General features: G+C 55.6%; 1 protein-coding gene across 6 annotated transcripts; it reads right to left on the reverse strand.

Annotated features, from left to right (window-relative positions):
* Positions 1 to 40: 40 nt before the first annotated feature.
* ANKRD24 (ankyrin repeat domain 24) lies at positions 41 to 24,187 on the reverse strand. Of its 6 annotated transcripts, none has more exons than XM_074351074.1 (22): positions 24,057 to 24,187; positions 21,439 to 21,510; positions 13,953 to 14,039; positions 13,722 to 13,852; positions 13,558 to 13,646; positions 12,574 to 12,638; positions 11,968 to 12,025; positions 10,357 to 10,427; positions 10,065 to 10,171; positions 9,702 to 9,889; positions 9,154 to 9,182; positions 8,489 to 8,569; positions 8,260 to 8,367; positions 7,518 to 7,562; positions 7,331 to 7,429; positions 6,307 to 6,379; positions 5,961 to 6,079; positions 4,305 to 5,807; positions 2,258 to 2,425; positions 871 to 1,089; positions 576 to 641; positions 41 to 394 (listed from the first exon to the last, which is right to left on the reverse strand). In XM_074351074.1, exons 2-22 carry the CDS (start codon positions 21,472 to 21,474, stop codon positions 317 to 319), a joined length of 3,420 nt encoding a protein of 1,139 aa, XP_074207175.1. In that variant the 5' UTR covers positions 21,475 to 21,510; positions 24,057 to 24,187; the 3' UTR covers positions 41 to 316. The 6 variants fall into 6 exon arrangements, with proteins under 6 accessions (XP_074207175.1, XP_074207174.1, XP_074207176.1 ...); XM_074351073.1 differs by having other exon boundaries at positions 871 to 996; positions 21,439 to 21,527; positions 24,057 to 24,183; XM_074351075.1 differs by lacking the exons at positions 21,439 to 21,510; positions 24,057 to 24,187 and adding an exon at positions 17,779 to 19,008.
* Positions 24,188 to 24,273: the final 86 nt, after the last annotated feature.

A 24,273-nucleotide genomic window follows, 5' to 3' on the forward strand; every position in this document is an offset into this window, starting at 1 on the left:
CGCCCCACAGCGGGAGCCCAGCAACCAGGCCACACGGTGCTTTCATCCTCTGCTCCGTGAGCTTTTATTCCTATGGTGGCACCTGGTGACCAGACCGGACGTGGGAGAGGGGACACACAGATTGTCCGGTTGGGGGTCAGGGGCACAGTCAGAGCCTGAGTCTAGACTGACCAGGGTGTGCAGGGACCAAGGGGCAACACGGACAGTGAGGGACAGTCGGGAAGGGGCCCCAGCCGGTCTCCGAGTGCGGGTGGTCAGTGCGTGAGTCTGGACACCCCAGGGCGGGGCCTGGTGGGCAGAGGGCAGGGCTCTGATCTCAGCGGCCCTGGGCCTGGAGTCTTTGCATCTGCAGGATCTGGCTCAGAATCCGCTGCACATCTTCGTCCATCTGACCCTGTGGAGAGGGCAGCAGAGGGAGAGCGTGGGCGCCTCCCATTTTCCCGGGTTCTCCATTCCCCTCCCTTCCCATCCCTGGAGGCCATGAACCTTTCCCGTCCACCAGCCCCCTACTGTACAGATGGGGAAACTGAGGCCCAGAGAGCAGCAATGCTGCGCCCAAAGGCGGGGGGACTCACCTGAATGGCGTAGAGGAGGTGGCTCCTATACAAAGCCACCACTGCACTGTGGTCCCTGGCAGCTTCCTGTGGGTGTCGGGGAGAGGCGCTCAGCAGAGCAGGACCCCCCTCAAGATATGCCCCAAAGCCTCCTTTGCAGCCCAAGCCCCTGTTTGGATGGCACGCACCAGGTGGCAGCTGAAATACTGCAAGATCTTCCTCCCGTGCGTGGCCTACATGCCCAGCCACCTGCCTGCCCGTCAGCCTCCTGGGACCCCTGCCCTGGGCCCGGCGGGGCCGCGGGTGAAGCCCTCACCTCCAGCTGCTCCTGCAGAGCCTTCACCTGGCCACGGAGGGCCTCCACCTCTGAAGTGCTTGGGGCCGCCGGCTGGTCCTTCAGTGCCTCCTTCAGACTGAAGACTTCCTTGGAGAGCTCAGTGATCTGGTCGGGGGAGCGGGGCAGTGTCAGCCGTCCCAGAGCCCGGGGCGGGCGCTGGGGACGTCTCCGGGGCGGCGGGAAGGGGCGAGGGGCAGGCTTTGGAGGGAAAGTCACATCCTAGAGGTTAGCAAACCCCGCCCGGCAGGCTGGGCTTGGCCTGCGAGCTGAGAACGGTTTCCACATTTCAGATGGTTGGGGAAAAAGGGGAAAGAAGACGGTTTCAGGACACGGGAACCTTAAGCCAGAGTCACATTTCCCTGCTCAAACGTAAACTTCCCTCGCACACAGCCACGCCCATTCGGTTACCCAGCATCTATGGCTCCCGCTTCCAAGGCAGAGCTGAGGGCTGTTGCCCTGCAGGGCCGAAAGCACCGAGCACCCGGCCCTTTACAGAAAAATGGTGGTCACACCCCACCTCGGAGGCTCCGGAAAGTGAAGGGGGAGGCAGACAGGACAGGAGGGCTGCAAGCAGCCCAGCCGGGTGGGGCTGGGCCACACAGGCTGGGGTTTCAGGCCCTCTCAGTCGCCTCCTCACAGGAGATTTTGGGAAGATGACTTGACCCCTCGGGGCCTCGGTCCCCTCATCTGTAAAGTAAGGAGAATCACGGTTCCCACTCGGACCCTGGTAGGTGGCTGCGATTCTGAACAGAGACGAAGTTTAAGCTGTGCCGGCAAACAGCAAGTGCTCAATAAATGCTGGGCTTTATTGTTATTTTTATAGATCAGAGGTTCTCAACCAGAGGTGAGCCTACCTCCCAGGGAACGCCAGGCAGTATCTGGGAACATCTGTGGTTGTCACGACGGGGCTGATCCTGCCACTGAGGGGGTGGGGGCCTGGGATGCTGCCCCACGCCCCACAGAGCCCGGGATGGTCCCCCACAGACACTGGCCCAGCCTGGAGTGTCACCGCTGTTGAGGGGGCAGAACTCTGCTACAAATAAACCATAACCCTTACCATAGTTTTCTCTTCATCTTACAGAGGTGGAAACTGGGACTCAGAGAGGTCAAGTGACTTGTCCAAGGTCACAAAAGTTGGGGCTGGGTGACTCTGTGCTAAAGCACCTGGGGCCCTGGGGCCCATCCACTGTCTAGTGATGTGCTGTGTGACTCTGAGCCACTCACCTGGCCTCTAGGAGCCTCAGTTGGCTCATCAGGAAAATGGGGCTGATTTCCCCAGACCCTTTCAGCTGGGGCGTCCGCAGACTCCCCTCAACCTCTGTTGAGCGGAGGAGCCCCCCGACTGAGCACAGGGAAGGGGGCCCACCTTCTTGTCCTTCTCCTTGGCCTTCTCCAGGGCCTCCTGCGCGTGGCTCTGGGCCTGGCGTGCCCGCTCAGCCTCGGTCCGCAGCCCACGCAGCTGCTGCTCCGCTGCGGCCAGCTGGGCCTCAGCCGCGTGCCGTTCACTCTTCATGAACAGTGCCTCCCGCTGCACCTGCGGCCCAAGCCCACGTGTGACCCCGAGGACATGTGGACCCTAAAGATTCTGACCCTTCTATTTGGGCCTGAGGACTTTCAAGCCCATTTGACCTCAAGGAAACTGCTTCAGGGAAGTTCTGCATTTCCTTGGGGACTTATGAACATCGTGACTCTGCCAATCTGTGTGGCCTTAGACAAGTGACGTAAGCTCTCTGTGCCTCAATTTCCTCATCTGCAAAGTGAGGAGAGTAAGAGCCCCCACTTCACAGGGTGGTCATCAGGGTAGGATGAGCAAAAATGAGGAACAGGCTTAGAACAGTGCCTGGCACGCAGTGGGTGCGACATTCAAGCCTGTGATATTGTTGTTACTATTATTATTACAAATAACTAATATTATAATTATAACTAATTACTAATATTCTCTTCTCTGCCAGGGGTATGAAGGTTTGTAGATTTCTTACAAAGTGAAGGAAAAACAGAAGAATCTGGATGAAAAGTGAACAAACGTCCAAAACCTGAAGACTGCATTTTCACAGAAGTATCGAGATCGGAGCAATGTCAGATCTGCAGAAACTGATCCTGGGGGGAACACTGGCCTTTATGGAAATGACAGCTCCGGGAAAACAGATAATAATCTGATGTTCTACTTGGTACAGACTGGATACACATTAACAGTAATTTTTTTAAAAGCCCTAAACTGATTGATGAATCAAATCAGACTTGCAAAATTTACCCCAAAAAGAAGTGCTCATGAGAGAAAGTAAAATTTGGAGAATAAATATGAAGATTAGTACACTTAGGCTGGACTGTGAATTCTAAGAAGTAATCAAACACTTAACCGGTTTAAAAGAGCACATTCCTGGAAAAAGAGCACTTTTGGCTGCCATTCGCTAACGGCTTGTACGATCACTGTCCTGTCACTTACAGAAATTAAACCATTTAATGGTCATGTGAGGACTAGGAACTACTATTATTTCCATCAAATGGGTGAGTAAACAAAGGCATGGAGAGAAAAATGCTTTTCTGATGACAATGAATAAATGTGGCTTTTCTGTACACCAGAAATTGACACAACATTGCAAACTGACTATACTTCAACAAAAACTATATATATGCAAAATAAATAAATAAATGTGGCTTTTTATTCACATATTTGTTAAGACAGTTGCTAGGGATCTTTTGTGTTTTGTTTTTTTGTTTTTAAGAAGAAAGATGGAGTCAAAAGATCCACCATCAAGGTCCAAAAAGTATTCCCTGTATTTAAAAAACAAAGAAAACAATTTGGGATCAAAATCTACTGGGTCCAAAACAACTGGATCAAAACTCTTTACACGTGACACCCCCCTACTTTTGGGCTCAAGCATCAAAAATGATCAGAAGATAAAATGACAATCTCAAAACTGCCAGCTGAAAAAAAAAAAAAAACCCACAGGGTCATTTTGACCAACAGAGAAAATGGACTTTAGATTAAAAAAGTCAGGATAAAAAGCCCAATTCACTGTTTACCAAAAAATGGGTGGATGCTGATTCCTCCCTCACACCACACACACGGTTAGAGACAAAGCACAGACGTGACTGTGAGGCTAAAACAAAAAAGATGTCGGAAGAAAGGGTATGAAAACACTTCCACGGCCTTGGGATGCACAGGTTTTATACACAGATCACAAAGCGCTAAGCATCAGAAACAATGAAGGAGTTGAAGTGGCCAAAAACAAAAAGCCCCGCAAGCTGAGACATTCAGGAGGTCAGAATGGCTGCAGGGTCAGAGGCCCACCCCGGAGCGCCGCAGGGCCAGGCGCCTGTGGGACTGACACCGCGGGGCTGACGCGGGCCCGGCGGCGGGGCCAGACAGGCCGGCGGCGGCCTCGGGCTGAGCCGCGGGGCGTCCCGCTCACCTGGAAGACCTCAGCGCTCGTCTTCTCGTGGCGCCGCGCCAGCTCCTCCAGCTGCGCCTCCAGCCGGGCCACGTCGGCCTGCAGCGCGGCCACGACGCGCTCGTGCTCCAGGCGGGCCACGCTGCCCGCGCGCTCGCGGTCCAGCTCGGCCCGCAGCCGCGCGGCCTCCCTGCCCGCGGCCACCGCCTCCTGCTCCAGGCCGGCGGCGCGGCCGCGCAGCGCCAGCGCCTCCTCCTGCAGCCGCAGGTGCTCGCAGGCCGGCACGGCCGCCTGGCGCAGCGCCTCGGAGGCCTCGCGCAGCTCCGCCAGCCCGCGCCGGGCCTCCTCGCAGGCGGCGGCCAGCTCAGCGGCGCGGGCCTCGGCCGCGTCCCGCGCCCGGCCCAGCTCTGCGGCCGCGGCCCGCTGCTGCTCCCCGGCGGCCGAGGCGGCGGCCAGCTGCCCCCGCAGCGCCTCCAGCTCCCGGCTCTGCTCCAGCCGCGCCTCCTCCCGCCGGGCCAGCTCCGCCCGCAGGCCCCGGGCCTCCTCCTCGGCCAGCAGCCGGCCGGCCTGGGCCTCGTCCAGCCGGGCCGAGGCCGCCTCCAGCTCCCGGAGGCGGCAGTCCCGGCCCCGGAGGTCCTCCCGGGCCTGCTCCAGGGCCGCCCGCAGCTGGGCCGTGTCCCCGCCGCCGCCGCCGCAGGTCCCGGTGCCCTCGGCCTCACGCACCCGCTCCCTCAGGCGGCCCGCCTCGGCCTCGGCCGCCTCGCACTTGCCGTGCGCCGCCTCCAGCTCGGCCGCTGCCTCCCACTCCCGCTGCCGCAGCGCCTCCTCCAAGCTGCGGATCCTGGTCTCCAGCTCGGCCTGCAACTTCTTCGAGGCCTCGGCAGCACCAGGGTGCAGGACGGGGCCTGTGGGGACCCTGGAGGTCGTGGCCTCCAGTCCTGTGGCCTCCATTTTCCTGCTGTCTGTGCCTGTGAGCTCTTCCCCCACAGCACCCACTCCATTGGCCTTCATTTCTGGTTCCTCTGCTTTCATATTTGTGGCCCCTGCTCCTGTGGCCTTTGCTTCCGGGTTTCCTGCTTCTTCCAGAGTTTTCATTCCTGTGACCTCACTCTCCATGGCCTTTGTTTCCAAAGCCTCGGCCCCCCCACCCCCTGTTTCCGTGGCCTCAGCCACCGTGGATGCTGCTTCCAAAGACCTGGCTCCCATGGTTTCAACTCCTGCAGCCTCCTCGTCTGTGGTCTGGGCCCCGTTAACCCTGATTTCCGGAGCTGCGGTGCCGTTCAGCTCCGTTTCCATTGGCCCATTTCTGGTGGTCTTGGCTCCCAAGCCCTTGCCTTCCCCAGGGGCTGCCTCGTCTTCTCCAGGGGCCTCCCGTGCTTCCTGCTGCTCCAGCGCCTGCAGGGCCTTGGCGTGCTGCCTGCGAAGCTGGTCAAACTCAGCCCGGAGAGAGTCATAGAGAGCCAAAGGGATGACCTCGGCCAAGCCATCCGCCTCCATCTCGTCCTTCTCGAAGTTTTCCAGGATCTGGTGAGGGTGGGGGAGCCAGGCAGGGGCTGAAGTGGCCCAGGGTGGGGCACAGGGCAGCCATGCCACTTTCCCTGACCACAGACTCAGCCACGTGCACCTTGGGTCCTCAGGTCTCTCCCCACCCCCTCCCCAGGGCCTTGGTTTCCCCACCTGGACCTTCTCCATCAGCTCCTGGTTCTGTCTGGTAAGTGCAGCCACCTGCTCCTGCAGCGAGGCCAAGAGCTCCCGGGCCGACGGGCTTATCTGCTTGGAGAGCAGCGCCTCGGCCCCTGGCCGGGGACACAGAGTCAGGCCCCAGGGTCCTGGGCTCCAGGAAATGGGAGCTGGGGGTCTGGAGCGTGGGGTCAGGGCCCCTGGGGCAGGCAGGCTGGGGTGAGCGGAATAAACGTGTGCGGGTCAAGTTCCCTCCCAGCTTCAATATCTTTCCACGCCTGTGGGTCAAGGCTCTGACCCTGGGGCCCCCGACGTGAGGGGGCGAGGCATGGGGGGGGCTCACCTGGGAAGTCGGACAGCTCCCCCTCCTCATCCTGCAGGGTGGCCACGTCATAGCTGGTGTTCTCCCGTTCATTCTGGGGGCAGGGACCAGGGTACAGCTAAGGGTCTTGCCCTCCCTCCAGCCCCCACGTCTCCCCCAGAATCTGCAGTGGGATGTTCATGTGTCCCTGTGACTCCCCACAAGCCTCAGATTGTCTGTGTTTGACCCACAGGTATTTATTGAGCACCAACTGTGTGCCAGGGGGCATGCAGACCTCCCTAGTAAGGCCAGTAAACAGTCCAGCCACTGCCCGAGTGTGTGCCCATAACCCCAACGACTAGGGTTGTACGTGCCACCCGGGAACGTGGGATTGAGAGAGTGGTGGCGGTGTCCTCACAAGGGTGCGTCTGGGATTCAGCATCAGGGCCACGTCAAGTCAGGGGTGTCTGCGTGTGTGTGTGTGTGTCCCTGTGGGGCGTGCACAGTGGCCCCGCCTCTCCTGTGTGAGTTCCTGTGACTGCGTGTGATTTTGCTCTTCTGTTGTAGTCTGTGGCATATGAATGATTGTTCTGTGTTTGTGTATATGTGTGAGTCTGTGTTTGTGTATCTATGTTTGTGTAATTATATATTTTGAGAAATATTTATGTCTGTGCAAGTATTGTGGGTGTGGTGCCCGGGTGTGTGAAGGAGAAGCATCTGGTGTGTATGCACCAGTATGTATCGTGTGTGTGTGATTATACACTCACGAGTGTGTTTGTTGTATGTCTGCCTGTTGCACGTGTAAGTACGAGTGTGGTTGCCCACCTCTGGATGTACGTGTGTGTGACTGCATGTTTCAAAAAGTGTCCATTATGTGGATGTGTGTCTGTTACCTGTGTGTGATTGTGTTTGTTGGGTGTGTTTGCTTGCGTGTGAGGCTGTTTGTCAGGAAGCTGCAGCAGGAGGAGGCCCTGCCCCCAGTGGCCACGCCCAGTAGCCCCACCCAGTGCCCCCTGGCCCCACCCCCTAGAAGCCCCACCCCATCCCTGCTCCCGGCTGGGCCCACCTCCAGCAGGGACAGCCTGCTCTGCAAACTTTCCACCTCCCGTCCCAGACTCTCCTTCTCCTCCTGCTTGTCCGCCAGCAGCTGCTGTAGCTCTTGCACCTGCAGGAAGGGGAGAGGGGCTCAGCTGGCCTCTGGGAGAAAACACTGGGCAGCTGGGGGTCCAGCTTCCGCCTCTCTTCTGCCCTACCTGTCTCTCCAGGCTGTGGAGGGAGCTGGCCTCTGCCTCTGGCAGCTGACGGAAGAAAGGGGTACTGGGCTTGGATCTGGGCTGGGGGGCCTCCCTGGACCACCTCCTGCTTAGTATTAGTAGCCCTTCATCCTACAGATGTCTTCTGTGCACCCGCTGACCACCCCGTCCTGCTCCACCCCCTCACTCCTTAGTAAGTATTTATTGAGTGCCTACCCCATTTGGGGCCACTAATACATTTATTCATTTGTTCACTCACTCACTCAAATATTCGTTCATCCAATAAATATTTATCAAGCATCTACTATGAGCCAGGCACCATTAACCACGCCTGCCCTTACAGATTTACAGTCGAATGGGTGAACATGAATAAAATAAATGGTACATCCAATAGCAGTAAATGCTTTGAATAAAAATAAAAGGAACTGGGAAGTGAGTGGGGGGGTGTTACAATTTTAACGAGGGAGGCAAGGGAGGTGTCTTTGAGCAAAAAAGGAGGGGAGGGAGGGAGCCATGGGGACATTTGGGAGAAGGTATTCCTGGCAGAGGGCGCAGCACGTGCCAAGGTCCTGAGGCAGGACCATGCCTGCGTGTTGGAGGAAGAGCAAGGAGGCCCGTGTGGCTGGAACAGAGCGAGCCATGGGGAGAGAGGGAGGAGTGTGATAAGACAGGTAGAGGGGCCTCCCCTGAAAATGGTGCCCGCCCTGGGCTTAGCCCCAGGCCTGTGTCTGCCACCCCTCACCTCCTGCTTCCTGCGCTCCTGGTGTTGCTCCAGGCCCCGGATCTTCTGCAGCAGGCGGCCCCTCTCCTGTCTCAGCCTTACGATCTCCTCATAGGCATCCTGATCATCCTATCCCCCCCGCCCCGGGGACCCACCACCTTAATGTGAGGCCCAAGGACTGTGCCAGAGCTTTCTCCCCATCCTGCCTGGAGGCGTGCACACCTCCCCCCACGGCCAGGGCATCTCTCACCGGCACAGGGATACTGGCTGGGGGCTGAGGTGCCTTCCGCTTCTTGGGAGCCCCTTGCTTCTCATGGCTAGACACAGAGTTCTGGGGGGGGGGAGGGTAAAGAGGGGACATGAGGGACATGCCAGCCTCCCACCCAAATAAACCAATACAGTCAACCCACGATGTGTTACCAGCCCCAACTCTGCGCTCACTTCCTGTGTGCTTCTGAGTGACTCCCTGCCTCTCTCCAGTCCTCACTTACCCACACAAAACGGGGCAAGGCCACATCCCCTTAGCGATCCAGATCTGATGTTTTACTCTGTGCCCACCTCCAGGCTTTGGGACTTGCCCCAGCTAGACCCCATGACCTGCAAGTTTCCTCTCCCCCTGGAGCTAGATGCTGCAGGGCTGGGAGGCCAGGCCTGCCCCCTCCCCTGACTACACCAGCCCTCACCAGTCTCAGTTCCCTCTGCCATCCCCGCTCAGCCCCATGATTTGGCCCCCTCCCCCTAGGGTTCTCGCCCAGTTCTGGGAGGCATGTTGTGGGTGCTGCTGCCAGTTGGTGGCAGTGTACCCTGAAAGTAGCATTCTTCCCAAATAAGTCCTTCCAGATCACAACCCTGGGGCGAGGGGGAAGGCAGTGTGTGCATAAGGAGGGGGACTTACTCACTGCTCTGGGTCCATACCTGAGATGATGCCTCGCCTGAGTCGTCCTCTAGGAGGGCAGGGGAGAGAGGGAAGCAGGGTCAGGCCCTGTTCTAGGGACTCCGTGCCCAGCCCTCTGAGGGAAGGGCATCAGTGAGCCCAGGGGACTTGAGGGGGCTCCCAGTTCCCCCCAGAATCAGGACTTTCAAGGTAGGAATCAATCATTTGGACAGAATGCTAATAGGAGGGACCTTGAAACTCTCAAAAAAAAAAAAAAGAAAAGAAAAGAAAAGAGAGTGAGCAGTGGTATCTACAGGCTGTGCTGAGTGGGAATGCCAAATCTTAGGAAAGGCAAAGATCCAAGAATAGGGATGACCCAGGAAATCAGAGTTGACCCCTAGGCTATTCTAAAAGCTCTGGGGCTCCTTGAAACTGTGCTGAGTAGTAATAAGGGAAGCCATGGAACCGCCTATAATGCAAGTAGGGATACCTTGAAACTGTCCCCAGTAGGGAGAGAGAGGGGTGACAAGAAACTACCTAGAAGATGGAGGAGGGTGCTCAAAATTGTTCTGAGTTGGGGTTTGCATACCGCTGGCTGGTGATGGGCGCTGGGCTGCCTCTTGCAGGAGGTGCAGGATGAGCTTGTCCCCTGCCAGGGCACCGTAGTGAGTAGCGTCCTGGCCCAGCGCATCGGTGACGCCCGGCTGGGCCCCGCCCTGCAGCAGCACCTCCACTGTTTCGGGGCTGGCCGCCTCACAGGCCAGCATCAGGGCCGTCCTACCAGAAGAGGGGGCTACTGAGGGGGTGAGGACATTTTCAAACCTCCACCTCCTTCTCAACACGCAGGCTGGATCAGGGAGGAGGCCAACCAGGTCCCACACCCAGAGAGGTTAAGAGACTTGCCCAAGGTCATACAGCACACACTGGACTGGCTGAGAGAGGAGATGCTCACCTGCCCTGCAGGTCCTGGTCATTCGCAGCAGCCCCTTGCTGCAGGAGGAGGCGGCACAGATCTGTGTGACACATCTGAGCTGCTATGATGAGGGGTGTTGTACCCAACTGGGGAGGGGGTGAGGGACGAGACACAGCATGAGAGGCTGACTCCAGGAGGCAGGGAAGCCCACGACTGCCTGCCAGCTTCACTCCAAATCTTCACACTTTTCAAGAGGTGCCCAGGATGCCGCCACTTGGTGGCAGCATACCTCAAATGCAGTCTCTTTTCCAGAAAGATCCTAGAGCCTCACCTGATCTCGGGGATTCAGATGTGCTTTGAAAGAGCAGAGCATTTCTGAGCAGGAGATGCAGCCACCAGCCACTGGGAAAAGAGAGAAGGAGGGTAGGCAGGGCAAGGCTTCGACACTTTCTGGGAGCCTTCTGCCTGAGTGTGATTCTTACCCTTTATTTTATGAGAAATTCCCGCCTCCCCCAGAAGATAAATAACAAAGGCATGACTCCTATTTTACAGAGGAAACGGAGGCCCAGTCAGGCCCAAAGTCACCCACTGAGGTCAGAGACAGAGCCAGGATGAGGACACAGGTCTGCTAACTCCAAGTCCCAATCTCTTGCCACACTCCACCGAGGGTCCCTCTTAAGGTGGAACTTTTGACTGATTTTCCTGTATTTACCCTCCTATTGACTCAACCAGCATTTATCGCATACCAACTGTGTACCAAACCCTCATACGAAGAGGGTTTAATGTTTATGAGAGAGATCAGACCTCAGCTGAGGTTGGGCAGGCTTCTTGGGTTTTGAGTTGAGTTTTGATGGTGAAAGGGGGAGGGCAGAGGTTGCTGCATGGGCAAGGACTCTGAGGTGGGAAGGAGCCTGGAAGAAGTTGGTGGTTAAGAAAGTAGGAGAAGGTGTGTATGTCCAGAGCCTCAAAGAGGGAAGGGAAGGCTTTGTGCAAGATGTCGGTGGAAAATCAAACTCTATATGATTACCTGCTGTGTGCCCAGGGGGCTATGGGATTTTGTTTGCTGCTGAAATCACAGTGCTTAGAACAGAACCTAGCAAATAGCAGGTACTCAAAAATTACGCATTGAATGAAAAAAAAAAACAAGCATTGTAAATCAATTATACTTCAATCAAAAAACAAAAACAAGGGGGGAGGGTGTAGCTCAGTGATGGAGTGCGTGCTTAGCATGCATGAGGTCCTTGGTTCAATCCTCAGTACCTCTGTTAAAAATTTTTTTTTTTAATTAAAGGAAAGAAAAAAACCAAGAAGCTTTTTTAGTCGGATCAAGGTCCTCACTGCCACTAGGTGGCAGTGTACTCCAACTACGGGGAATTTTTCTACAGCGAATAAAACTCCAAAGCAAATTTACTCTTTGCTCCCAAGAGAATAGACGTTTCTTGAGTCATCAGTGAAAGACGTTCCTGAGGGTCATGAGCATGGTGGACAGACGATCAGCTGGGCTGGGCTCTGGCTCAAGAGGGTAGTTCCCTCCCCTCCTTCGGGAAAGGAGTTTGGATTTGATGTTTATGAAGGCTGCCCGGACCACTGGCCTTCCTGCGATGCCCCATGAGTTGCTTGAAGGAGATTTCAGTCTGGTCACCCTCTGATCGTCCTCACCCAGGCCTGACCTACAGTAGGGGTCAGATGGCCTGGATCCTCCCCACTTTCTTGTTGGTGAGCCTCAATCACCTTGTCTGTCCAATGGTCAATGTCCACGGCTCAAAGGGTCACTGAGGATAATGTGGAACCCAGTGCCTGGCACACAGTAGGGGCTCCATGAGGAAGGAGGAAGAAGGAGGCAGAATATTCGAGACAAGTCCCCAGAGCCCCGGGTAGAATAATCCCCAAACCTAGCACCGTCCGGGCCACAGTGGCCAAAGTGAGGCTGGGCTGCACCCACCTGCATGATGAAGGGCCGTCCACCCACTGCTGTCCACAGTATCCACCGCGCAGGATGCCTGGGGGGGCAGGTCATTTGAGGTAGAGCCATCCCTCTTCGCTGCCTAATTCCTCTCGGAATTGCCCCTCCTTGGGCTCTGCTACATTTCAGGCTCCTTGCCTCTCCCTTTCCTTCCCTCCCACCCACCTGCTCTGCGGACCCCGTCTAACCAACTCCCAAGTGATTTTCTTTGCTTTTTGAAAATTGATGAGGAAGAAGGACTAGCTGGGAGCCCAGGTGCAGCTGGGGGTTTGGAGAATAGATGAGAGCTGAGAGTGGCTGCGGCTAAGAGAGTGTCTAGGTTTGGGGAGAAGCTGGGGGCTCAGGAAATGTCGGCACTGGGGTTATATCCTGGGTGTGGGAAGTAGCTGGACACTCCGGGAGTATCTGGCTGTCCAAGAAGTAGCCAGGACTCTGGAGTCAAAGAGACCAAGGAATACCTAGGATTCAGGGGGAACTGGGGGCTCAGAGACTTGCTGGAACTCAGGACTAGTCAGGGCAAGGGAGTATCTGGGGTTCCAGGAGTATCCGGGTTGGGGGAATATCTGAGACAGAAAAGGAAATGACCTGTAGCAGTTGCTTCAAGCACTGTGGGTGCCCGTACTTGGCGGCCAGGTGGAGGGCATTGTAACCTGAAAGGGAGCGAGGATGGCTGGAGCTCCAGGTACTCAAGGAGCGTCCGGCTGCCCCTCCCCAACCTGTGTCAACTATTTGTGACAACTCCATCTAGCAAGTCCCCAGCCCAGGTACTTCTCAAAACTGCACTACTCCCTGGAGCCAGAGACCCTCCAAGCCCCACACAGTCTGTGTCCCAGATCCGCTCCACACCCACCCACTCCCCAAGCACTGCAGCCTCTGCTCGTCCCCGCGCCCAACTTACTCGGTAAACTCAGTGACATCAGCGCCAGCCACAGCCCTCAGCACCCACAGCTGTTCAGTGTTCCTGCTATCCACACACCATTCCACGTGCCAGCCAAGTCCCTGACTCTGACGCTCCACAAATCCCCAGTACTCCATAAACCCTGGCCGCTGCACCCGTGCCCCGAAACTCCAGACATGCCTATACCCCACGCCTAGCTACTCCCTGAGTCCCTTCTGTTCCCTTTGGCCATGGCTTCTATCTCGGAGTTAGTTCTGAGTTATTCCCTCAGGGCCTAGGTAAGTCACACACCTGGATTCCAGCTCTATCTCGAAACCCCAGCTACTTCATGGACCTCAGACACTCCCCCCAAACTGTGCTTGTTCTCATGCCCCTCCAAAATGCCCCTCAAGCTCAGATACTCCTCTGGTCCAGCTACTTCCCCTGACTCGACTACTAACCGCGCCCCAGATCTCCCAGTCCGCAAGCTGACCCACTCTGTTTGGTGCCAGCCATGGTCCTCCATCAGGGCACCGCAGCCTGACACGCCTCTGAGCCTCCCTGGGGGCACTGAAGGGAACCCCTCTTTTTCAGCAGGACACTGGGGCCATGAAGCATGGCCCAGCTGGACCCTCAGGCTGGGCACCTGGTCTGAGTTCCTTCTCCCTCCCCCAGGGCCCGGCGGGTGGTACCTGCCCCATCCGTGCTCATGACATTGGCGCCGTGTGCCAGCATCACCTCTAGACAGCTGGCTGCACCTCTCATGGCCGCCAGGTGGAATCTACAGACCAGAGGTCAGGGGTCAGCTGCAGGGTGGCAACTCCTCAGCCATCACCCCCAGGTCATGGGCACTCACGCGGACTTGCCCTCGGGATCCAGCTTCGTGGGCACCAGCCCCTTGCGGACAATGAGGGCAGCCACTCGTGTGGCATCACTGTTCTCCACAGCCTGCAGCAGCCGCTCGTCACTTTTGCCCCAGTCCTGGCTCTGTGGGGCACACCCAGGGGAGCGTGGGGCTGGTGGCCACTGCCCATCCCTGCTCCCTCAGCAGGGCCCTGGGCTCTTGCCGCCCGCCCCGGGCACTTGCCTGGCGCCTGCCTCTGGCTGCAGGCTTTGGGATGGGGCAGGGGCCGCAGGGCGGGCAGGAGCCAAGGTCAGTGGGGCTGAGCCGCAGCTGCCGGGGGAAGTGGTCCTGGGTGGGGGCCTGAGAGAGTGTCCCCCCAGCATCTGCCCCCAGGTCCACGGCCCCGGCTGTCATCCCACCCCCACTGCCAGCACTGTACCATTAAATCATCCCCAGATCAGCTCCCAGAATCTTTCCAAACAGTTGTCCCCTAAACCGAGGCCCAGCCCATCCCTTAGTGAAAGGCCCCTTTCCAGCATCACCTCACCATGTCTTTCTGAACCACACTTCGAAATCTTCCCATAGGAACCCTTAAAAGCTCCCGTTAAATGTCCCTCAGCACCTTCCTCTGCCATCTAGCCTTCTTCAACTGCCCTGAGATGCCAAAATTGCCCCCCAAAATGTCCCAAGGCTGAAATGCATTCCAAAATATCTTCCCCAAATTCCCGATGTTCTCCAAAGTCATCCCCCCAACGACCCCATCATCTGTCCGCAAAGTGTCCTCCCCCCAAAATCTTTCAAATGTCCTCTGAAATTGTTCTCCAAATGCCAATATCTTTTCCCAAAAAAGGTCCCCAGTGTAGCGTCCAAATTGTCCCCCAAATGATCCCATCCAAAACTGTTCCCCCAAACTGTCCCTCTAAATGCCCCCTGAATTCTCTGGAATGTCCCCATCTGTCCCCAAATGTCCCATCCATCCCCCAATCTCTGCCCCCGACCCTTCCTCCCTGATCATCCTTGGAAGGTCTAGGGGGTGGAGGGTCTGGGCTCCGCGTGGGCAGGGGGCCGGAAGGAGTGGGGCGAGGAGGGGAGGGAAGGGCCCGCGCCCGCCCGCTCGCGTTCCCGCGCCCGCGCCCCCTCCCCCGGCCCTACCGCGAAGGAGGCGGCGCACAGGCACAGCTGCTTCATGGCATCCAGGGCGCCGGGTGGCCGGGCTCCCGGAGGTGACCCGCCCAGAGGGGACCAGAGGGGCCGGAGGGAGGGGCCCGTGATGCTGGAGCTCAGCCGCCGGGCCGCGCGGTCCTGCCAAGCCCGGCGCCGCCCCTCCCCCGCGCGCCCCGCCTGCAGCCCCCCTCCGACTAGGGAGGAGTGTGGGGCGGCGGGGGGGGGGGCGGCGGGGAGGGTGGGGGTGGGGGGTTGGGGGCTGGACTCTGGAGGAGGGGCCCGCCCTGGCCCGACCTGACCTTTTTGCCACCGGGAGGCTGAGGCAAAGGGGGCCAGGCTCCCAGGCTCTCCATGGACCCGCCTGCATCCGTCTCCGCCTCCTCTGAGATGGCCTGAGGGGGTCTCAGGTGACTCCGGCCCTGGTCCCGCTGCCGCTGGGACTCTCACGCACTCACTCACTCATCACTCATTCACTCATTCTGTCATCCGCCAGTGGAGCTCTGCAGTCTGACAAATCTGAATTTGAATCCAGGGCACCACACCCCCATCCCGCCCTCCATACCCCCGCATTTACCACCTATGAGATCAGCCCAGAAACTTACCTGCTTTGGACTTCACTTGCCTCATCCAGGAAAGGGGTTTCATATTAAACAGCAGGTACTGGGAGGATTACTGAGAGGACTAAATGAGATGCTACATACGGGAAGCACTCAACAGCACACTGCCTGGCACGTAGCAAGTGCCCAACAAACGTGGATTCGTTCATCAAAGAAAGGTGCCATTGGGCCCGTGTGCACATCTAATGCTGAATCCTGGGGACTCAGGACACAGTAGGTGCTCAGTTAAACCACTGACAGAGGACACACAGCCTTTGGCTCTAACTCCAAGGGGCTAGGAGGGTCAGTGTTTCAGTGGTTCTTTTCTTAGACCGGGAGACCCTTGAGAGCAGGTCCCACCAAGGCCTCCCTGGCACAGGGCCCAGCACCCCAGGGTGGGGTGGGGCAATTTGTGAATGTTGGCTCGGTTAATGAATGACTCACAGGCCAAGCCCTCTAAGCCATGTGTAGTTTATGCATTCAGTCCACTCATCCTATACGGTGTCTGGCACTGCACTGGGCGTTGGGACTCAGTGGTGACAAAGACAGACGTCCCTGCTTTCACTGAAGTCCCTGGGGAGACAGACACACCCACAGATTTATGAACCAAGGTGATCAGGGCTGTGATGAGGGAAGTCCAGGTGAGCTGGGAGACTCCTGACACCATCTGGGGGAGTCAGGGAGGGCTTCCTGGAAGAGAGGACATCTGAGTTGAAACTTGAAGAATGGGCAGGAGTTGGAGAAGGCAGGAACAAGATCATATTCCTGAGAAAACATGAAATTGTTGCTCTCCTGGACCACGTCGGGAGCCTCTGCCCTGGTTCAGGGACTGGGGTGTTGGGAGGGGCACACTTAAGGGTAGGGAGGACGAGGAGGTCATGGGGAGGAGGGGGAAATTATGAGTTTGGAGGAAAGCCACAAACAGCTCCAAAAGGCAGGCTAGTACATGGTATTGTGGCTGCAAATTCACGAAGGGGCCAGGAGAAAGAGGAAGATTAGGATTACAGGGGAGAGATGAGATGAGTGAGGAGACAGGCCTTCAGGAAACCGAATTTAAGAGCAGTGATTGCCGACAGGCACTGGGGCTTTAAACCCAGCTTGGGCATTTTATACCTGCTCTGTGACCCGGGGCCAGCCACTTTCCCTCTCTGGGTCTTAATTTTTCAGCTGCTAAATGGGAGAGATCATGGAACAGACACCACAGAGCCAGGTTCCTCCACCCAGAGGCACTGCTGACATTTGGGACCTGGGCATTCCCTAGGAGGAGGCTGAGCAGTGTCCCTGGTCCAGGAGCATCCCCCGCCAGTGTGATAACTACAAATGTTCCAGACATCACCCAGTGCCCCTGGGGGCGGGATCACCTCTGCTGTCCGTGATTATTCTTAGACACCTTCAGATAGGCGGAGGGAGAGGTGGGGCCAGGTAAATGGAGAGGCTGCTGATAAGCAATTAGGGAGGTGGAGGGAGGGTGTTGAGGGCTCATTTTCCCTCTTACATTCAGAGGCGGGGTGACCCCCTCAGGCTTGTCCAGAGAGGAGACTGAAATGGATCTCCCAGCTCAGGCCTCAGATTTCCAACTGCTCTCAGCCTGTTCTCCTGGATGCTATGCAAGCTCAGAAGCTCCCCACCACTGCCCCTGTGGTGTGCCAAGGGCATTGCCGTTCTCCCAGAGGCTCAGGCCAAATTTTGGTATCATCTGACTCCTCTCTCTCAGCCCACATCCAATCTAGCGTCCAGCCCCGTCACCGAGGGCTCCATCTTGGGGACACCTCCTCCAGGATCTCCTGCTTCTGCTCCCCTCCCTGGTCCACCAGCTACCTACAGCCTGCATCAGAGCTCCGCACTCTTCTGCTCAAAAGCCTCCAGTGACCTCACCCAGCATAAAATGCAAACCACTCGCAGGGCCCAGGAGGTTCTACAGCAAGGGGTCTGCCAAGTGCGGTCCCCCTGGGGCAAATCCCACCTCACTCCGCCCTCACCTGGTTCTGTCCAGCTCAAGAGCTAAGAATGGTTTTTACTCTTGTAAGTGGTTGGGGGAAAAAAAATCAAAAGAAGAATAATACTACATGACACGTGAAAATTACATGAAATTCACATTCCAGTGTCCATAAAAAAGGTTTCATTGGGATGGAGTTATGCTCATCCAATTTCAAACGGCCTATGGCCGCACACAAGATAAAATGGCAGAATTGAGGCTGGAGGGCCCGTGGAGACAAAAATATTTACTGTCTGGCCCTTTACAGGACAAATGTGCCCACCCCTGCTCGAAACAGTCCTCCTTGTCAACTCCCTGAGCTCATCTCCCCTACCTTTCTCCTGGTCCAAAGCATTCTGCCGCAGTGGCCTCCTTTCCAGTCCTCAGAAACTCTGTCCCACCTCCAGGCCTTTGCCCTTGCTGTGTCCTCCTGCTGGAACAACCTCCCTCCCCTACCACCCACAAGGCTGGTTCTATGACTGTCAGCTGCACTGGAAGACACTTACTCAGAGAGCCCTGCTCTGACCACCTGATGTCATACTGTGTACCTTTCCAAAAATATTATTTCCTCTTGATCTCTCCATAGAATGTCAACTCTGCACAAGCAGGAATTTTTGTCCACCTTTGTCACTGTCCCTAGCCCCAGGAGGTACTGGATATAGATTCTGCTGGGCCAGTGCAAAATCAAAATACAGGGCCTGTTGTTGAAAAATTATTAAGAATTTCATGACGGGGAGAACAGAGCACTAAATTAAACACAGGGCCTTTCTGAGTGGAGGGGAAGTAGTGGTCTGTGACGCCAGCCCTGATCTCCAGCCCACAGTAGGTACTCAATAAATGTTTGTTGAATGAATTAAAGAAATAGTGACTCTGGGAATAAAAGTGAGGGAGAGACAGACAGACTTTCCAAGAAACCTGGGGCATCAGGAGTTTAGGAATCTCTAAAATTTTCTACAAATCCACAATCTTCTTCCCTATGGGATTTTTCTAAAACCAGAAATAAAGGCAGAAGGTTGGTGGGATTTCAAAGACTAGACTCTGGCTCCAGTTAATCCCCATCTTGTGGATGGAAAGACTGAGGCCCAGAGAGGGCATGAGAAGGATAAGAGCAAACAGGCACTATGGGGGCCTTGAAGAGAAGGCTGTACTGATAGAGAAGCAGGAAGGAGCAGAGAGGACACACGGGGCAGGAGGGAGGGGCTGGAGCCAAAGTGTGGAGGCTGGACTCTGTGCTGAGAAAGGGGAGAGGAAGGTCTGGAGGGACAGAGGCAGGGCTGCTGCAGTCACGGGTGTTTGCTTTCTTCCCTCAGGGCCACTGAACAAAAGCTGAACCTGACTCCACCTGCCTGCAGAGAAACAAGCCGGCGGGTGGAGGGACTGATGGGAGCTGGGGGCTGTGGGAGAGGGGATGGAGGAGCATCTTCTCTGCTCCTTCCTCTCCCAGGCCTCCCATCTGCTGCTCCCGCTCCAGCCCAAGCAGGCTCTGCTCAGAGCCAATGCTGCCTCCACCCTCCCTAAAACCCCCAGGGACCCTCACCTGCAGTTTGAGGTTTTAACAACACCCCCGTCCCCACCCCCACACCTTGACTCAGTGCCAGGCACCCATCAAAGCACTGACGGCCCAAATTTTCTGTGCCTTTTTTTTTTTTTAAGTGGCTCCAATTTTTTTTTTAAAGGATTTGACTTCAATAATTCTGCTTTTTGAAATTCAACAATTATATGGTTTGGTTTACCACTGGCTCCAACTTCTCAGGAATTCTTAGGGGAGAAATGTGAACAATCTAACTAAGAGTCGATTCCAAGTGGGATGAAAATTTTAGGATCCTTCCACAATGAATGAAGTTGACCCCATGACTCATTTTGTAGGGATTAACAAGCTATTTATTCCTCCTTCTGTCTGTCTGTCTCTCTCTCCCACTCCTCTCCCTCTCTCTTTTCAATCAACTCTCTTTCCTCCCAAGAAAAGGCCCAATCACATTCATAGTAACAGCCTAGGGAGAAGGCAGGTATCTCACTTCCTAGCTGTGTGACCTTGGGCAAGTTCCTTAACCTCTCTGGGCATCCTTTACGCACTTATAAAGTGGAGATAATAAAAGCTTCTTCCCCACATGATTGGTATAAGGATTAAATGAGCTGACAAAGCACAAGGTAAGCTCCTTTCACTACTTGAAAACAAATCAATAAAAACAAAAATAGGATGAAACAAAAAAAACTAATTCAGTGACATTCAATTTAAATTTTAAAAGTTAAAATAAAATGAGAAGGAATGTTAAAATTGATAAGTACTAAAAATAAATGTAAAAATGTATTGGGTTGGGAAAACTAGGGGAGGCCCTAGAAGGGTGGAGGTATACCCAGAGTCACCAAGCTAGTCATGGGCAGAGGAAGGACTCAAGTCTAGAGCCACTCGACTTTAAAACCAGGCTTGCCCCAGTACCTCCATTAAATAAATAGATGAATAAACCTATTACCTTCCTCCCCACAACAACAACAAAAAAGATTAAATAAATAAATTAAGTTAAAAAAATAATAAAACCAGGCTTGTTCCCCTCTTTTTGACATTCAAAGACTCCTCAGGCTGGGCCCTCTCAGCCTCAGCTCCTCCTCACATTCTCTGTTCCAGCCAAAATAACTTCTTCACCACCTCATTGTGCCCTGGATCAACCAGACCCAGCCCAGCCTCCAGACCTTTGCCCACACTGGCCCCCATCCCCCTCCTTGGGGGTCTTCACTTGTCTGACTCTTCCCTGTCCTTCCTCCTCCAGGGAGCTTCTCTGATTGCCATGGGCCACACCTGCTGGATGGAAAGGCACTGTTGTGGTAGACAGACCAAGGGCTCTGAAGTCAGACATGTGTGGGTTTGAATCTTGCTCTTGCCACTTTGCTCTGTGACCAGGAGAAGTGAGTTAACCACTCTGGGCCTTGGTTTCTTTGTGCTGTAATTGTGAAATCTAGCCTGACAGAGGCCAGGAAGGCTGGCTGCCTGACTCCACGAGTGAATCCTCACTTAGTTTCTCTCAGTCTGTGCCCTGGACCAGCCTCCACACTGGCAGGGACTTGGGGGTCTGGGAGGGATGAGGGATGGCTGAGGAAGGAGCATGCTCTCTGGAAGTTCACAGTCCAAGATATAGCTGCAAGGGAAGCCACTTCATCCAACCTCAGGGCCTTTGCACTGGCTGTTCCCTCTGCCTGAAATGCAGTTCCTGCAAATAGACACACAATCCCCTCCTCCCGTCCCTTCCGGTCTTCGCTCTAATATCAGCTTCCTGGTGAGGCCTTTCCTGACAACCTGATTTAAAATGGCAACCGTCTCCCCTGCCCCAGATGTTTCAAATTCCCTTTCCTTGGTTTCTTTGTCTCCATGGTACAAAATATGCTTTTTCACTTATTTATCTTGTTTAGTGTCCATCTCCCCCACTCAGCTCCCAGCTCCACAAGGACGGGGGTTTTCTGTCCTCCCTATTCGCTGCTGTGCCCTCTGTACCTAGAACAGCATCCAATACAAATATTTGCTGAATACTCAACAGTAAGAAATCGCGGTCCCCAAGAAAGGGAGGCTCCAGAAAAGCAAATGGTCACTGCAGCTGGGAATGTGGGATCTTCTGGAAGGAAGGTTATTGGAGCCAGATTGTGAGGGATGAGGGAGGGTTTATCCAGGGATGGGCACTTCCGGTGGAGGAAACTGGGCACAGGATGGTGGCTGGAAAGCTTGAACTAGGGTTTGAGGAACTAGGAAGTAGTGTGGGGATCAGGGCAGCAGGGGGCAGTAGAGAGGAAAGAGAGGGGAGGGGGTCAGAGCCTTTGAACCTGTGGATGGAGAGGAACCACTGAAGAGTTTTGAACAGGGAGGTACCTGGTCATGTGGAAGTTGCCAAAAGAATCTGATGAAGGACAGAGATAATGGTCCAAAGGCCCAGGGGATCTTCAGCCAGGCCCTAGAGGACAGGAGCCTGAAGTTGGGGGACATTGGGCATCTCAGTGGCCTCAGACTCACCTCTGTCTTCTTAAATCGTGCCCGGAGGGTCTTCATGGCCAGCGTCTCTGGTTTCTCCTTCCTCCAGGCCACCTGGGGAAGGCCAGGGTCTGAGGGACAAGAGTCCTGGTGGGCAGGAGGGTCGGCTGCCTCCCACTCCTTAAAAGTAATTCTTCATCCTCCCTGGGCCATCCTAGCACCCAGAGTAGGACACAGACCTACCCTATCTCCTAACTGCTGTGTGTCCTTCAGCAGGTCACTTGCCCTCTCTGAATTTTGCATCCCTCGGCCTTAAAATGCAGGAGATAATCCCCTCTTGACTGAATCATGGCCAGTTTTCACTGAAACCCCTAGCAGAGAGCCTGGCAAACAGTAGGTGCCCAATAAATGCATCTCACCAGTATTCCCTGTTGCCCAAGTAGATCAAGCTTCTTCTGGTCTCCAAGTTGTCATCTGTGTAGGTATTTCTGCCTAGAATGCCTTCCCTCTCCTTCGCTAATAAACTCCTATGCATCCCTCAGAACCCAGTTCCCAAATCCTATCATGTTCTAATCAGCTTTGCCTCTTGCCAGTAGGCAGAGTTCCAACTCCCAGACTTGGTTCCCCCACCCTTTCCTCTGCCCCATCCCTGGCTCCACAGGCTGGAAGTGTCTGGACTGGATCTGTCTTCCCAAATACTTAGGGACTTCTGGGGGGCCAGGCCCAGAGCTGAGGCCTCTTAGCACAGAACATCCTTGCAGCTAAGTCCCTTACACCAGCCTGGCTTCTGCGTGAGTGAGAGAATGGAGGCAAGTCACGGAAGATGCGTGGAGGTTTGGGGTGATGGCTGTGTGCATGTATGTGCACATGTGAGCTGAGGTGTGTGTGCACGCATGTCTGTCCAGCTTGGCCTGTTCCATGTTGCGTGCACATGCAGGTACAGAGGTCAGGCAGGGTGATCTCAAGAGGGTGTTTTGCCAGGTGTCTGGCTAGGACTCCTTCCCGTGTCTGAGTGGGATTTCTGTGAAAGCGTGTCTTCACCTGTCCCTTCACCTGCCCATAAATTCTCCAAACTATCGTTCCATTCATCTACTCACACGTCCACTCACCTGTACATCCATCCAAAACGCAACCACCCATCCACTCATTTATCCATCCACCCTCCCCTCCATCCACTGCCCATCCATCCAGTCATCTCTTCAGTTCACCCTATTCAATCAACGCCCCCATTCACTCACTGCCCACCCCACCCTTTTTCTCTACTCCTGTCTAAAGGACTCAGTCACACCTGGAGCAGAGTGTAGCTGACACCCAAGGGAGGAGTCCACGGGCTGCCTGGGCAGGAGGGGGTCTGTGGGCTTGGGGGAGCGGAGCGTACCCTCATCTAGGGAACTGCTTCCTGAAAGAGGCGATGATGTATCAGCAGGGCCTGATGGCCAGGCAGGATACTGAGCGGCAGCTGTGGGAAAGGAGGGTATGTACCCTAGACAGGGCAAAGGCTGGGAAGTGGGAGGTGCACACATGAAAGTGCGTGTATGTGTGTGTGTGCGTGCGCGCGCGTATCAGGGTGCCTGGGTGCCTCAGCATGGCGGGGACACACACAGGCCTCTCCTGTCTCCCACATGCCAGGGCTCAGGGGCAAGGAGCCCGAGGCCCTAAGGGAAGCCTGCATCTGGGCCTCCCTTACTTCCTTCCTCTCCTACCTCCTGCAGCTCCGCGACTCCAGTACCAGGCCACCGTGTCCACTGCCAGCTCCGGTTACCTGCTCCCAGCTGGGCCACCAGCTTGCACCAGCAGCTCCCAGGACTCAGCTCTGATACCTGATCAGCTCTGAGCGGGCAGCTGCCCCAGGGGGCCGGGGATGAGCTGAGGGAGGAGACAGGCTGGCAGCGGGGCTAACTGTTGGCCAACGGGCTCTGGCGGGAAGACACCGATGTTCTTCCCTAACATCACTGGACTGATTTCAGTTTCTGGAATGAGCCACCCTCTTTGTCTCTTCCCAGCCTTTGTACTTACTGTTCCTCTGCCAAGAGGCCACCTTCTGTACCTCATGTCACCCCCCCAGCTGGCTGATTCTCCCCACTTCACTCCTTACTCTTCAGATCTTTGCTGCAACATCCCCTCCTCCAGGAAGCCTTCCCAGGTGCCCCTCAGACTGGATCAGGTGCCTCCTCATTACATGCCAGTCACTCTAAGTCACCACTGCCTGGTCACCTGTTTGTGTCCATCACTCATCACAAGATGCCACCTTTGTTCGCCAGTGTCTCCCCAGCACACGGTAGGTGCTCAACACGTTTCTTGAATGTCACTAGCCCCAGTGACCTTGACCAGTTTCTCGAGCCTCTTGGTGCCATCAGGACCTGTCCTGCTGAGTGTTTATCACCCATTTGGGTAATGTTCAGACAACTGAGAGTGGCGTCCGTGACCCTCCCAAGTGAAGCCCCAATTTGCCCCCGCCCCCGCAGCACACATGCAAGGTACCCTGCATTTGTAAATGTAGAAACTTCTGAAATGTGCAGGGGAAAGAACCTTGGACTGGAAGCGTGAATCCTGGCCCCTTCTCTCCAGCTCTGTCCTGGGGGGATGGGGGAAGGTAGGGAGAATCAGTTTACTCATTTGTAGAAAAGGGAAAGCGGGCACTCATCACTTGAGCCCCTCACCTTGGAAGTTACTGGAGAACTCACACATGGGAAGTCTCCCAGTTTCCAGCCAGGTCACTGGACAGCCCTTTTCCCGCCATTCCCCACTTCTCCAGCTTACAGTAGGAAACCAGCTTCTCTTTGCCATCGGTTAATATGGCGACTGCGGCGTCAGCGCGAAGCGCATGCGCCTTGGGAGGGGCGGCCCTGTACGGAGGATGGGAATGCGGCTCCTCCT

This window comes from Camelus bactrianus, chromosome 22, assembly GCF_048773025.1.
Source record: "Camelus bactrianus isolate YW-2024 breed Bactrian camel chromosome 22, ASM4877302v1, whole genome shotgun sequence".
Lineage (NCBI taxonomy): Eukaryota > Metazoa > Chordata > Mammalia > Artiodactyla > Camelidae > Camelus > Camelus bactrianus.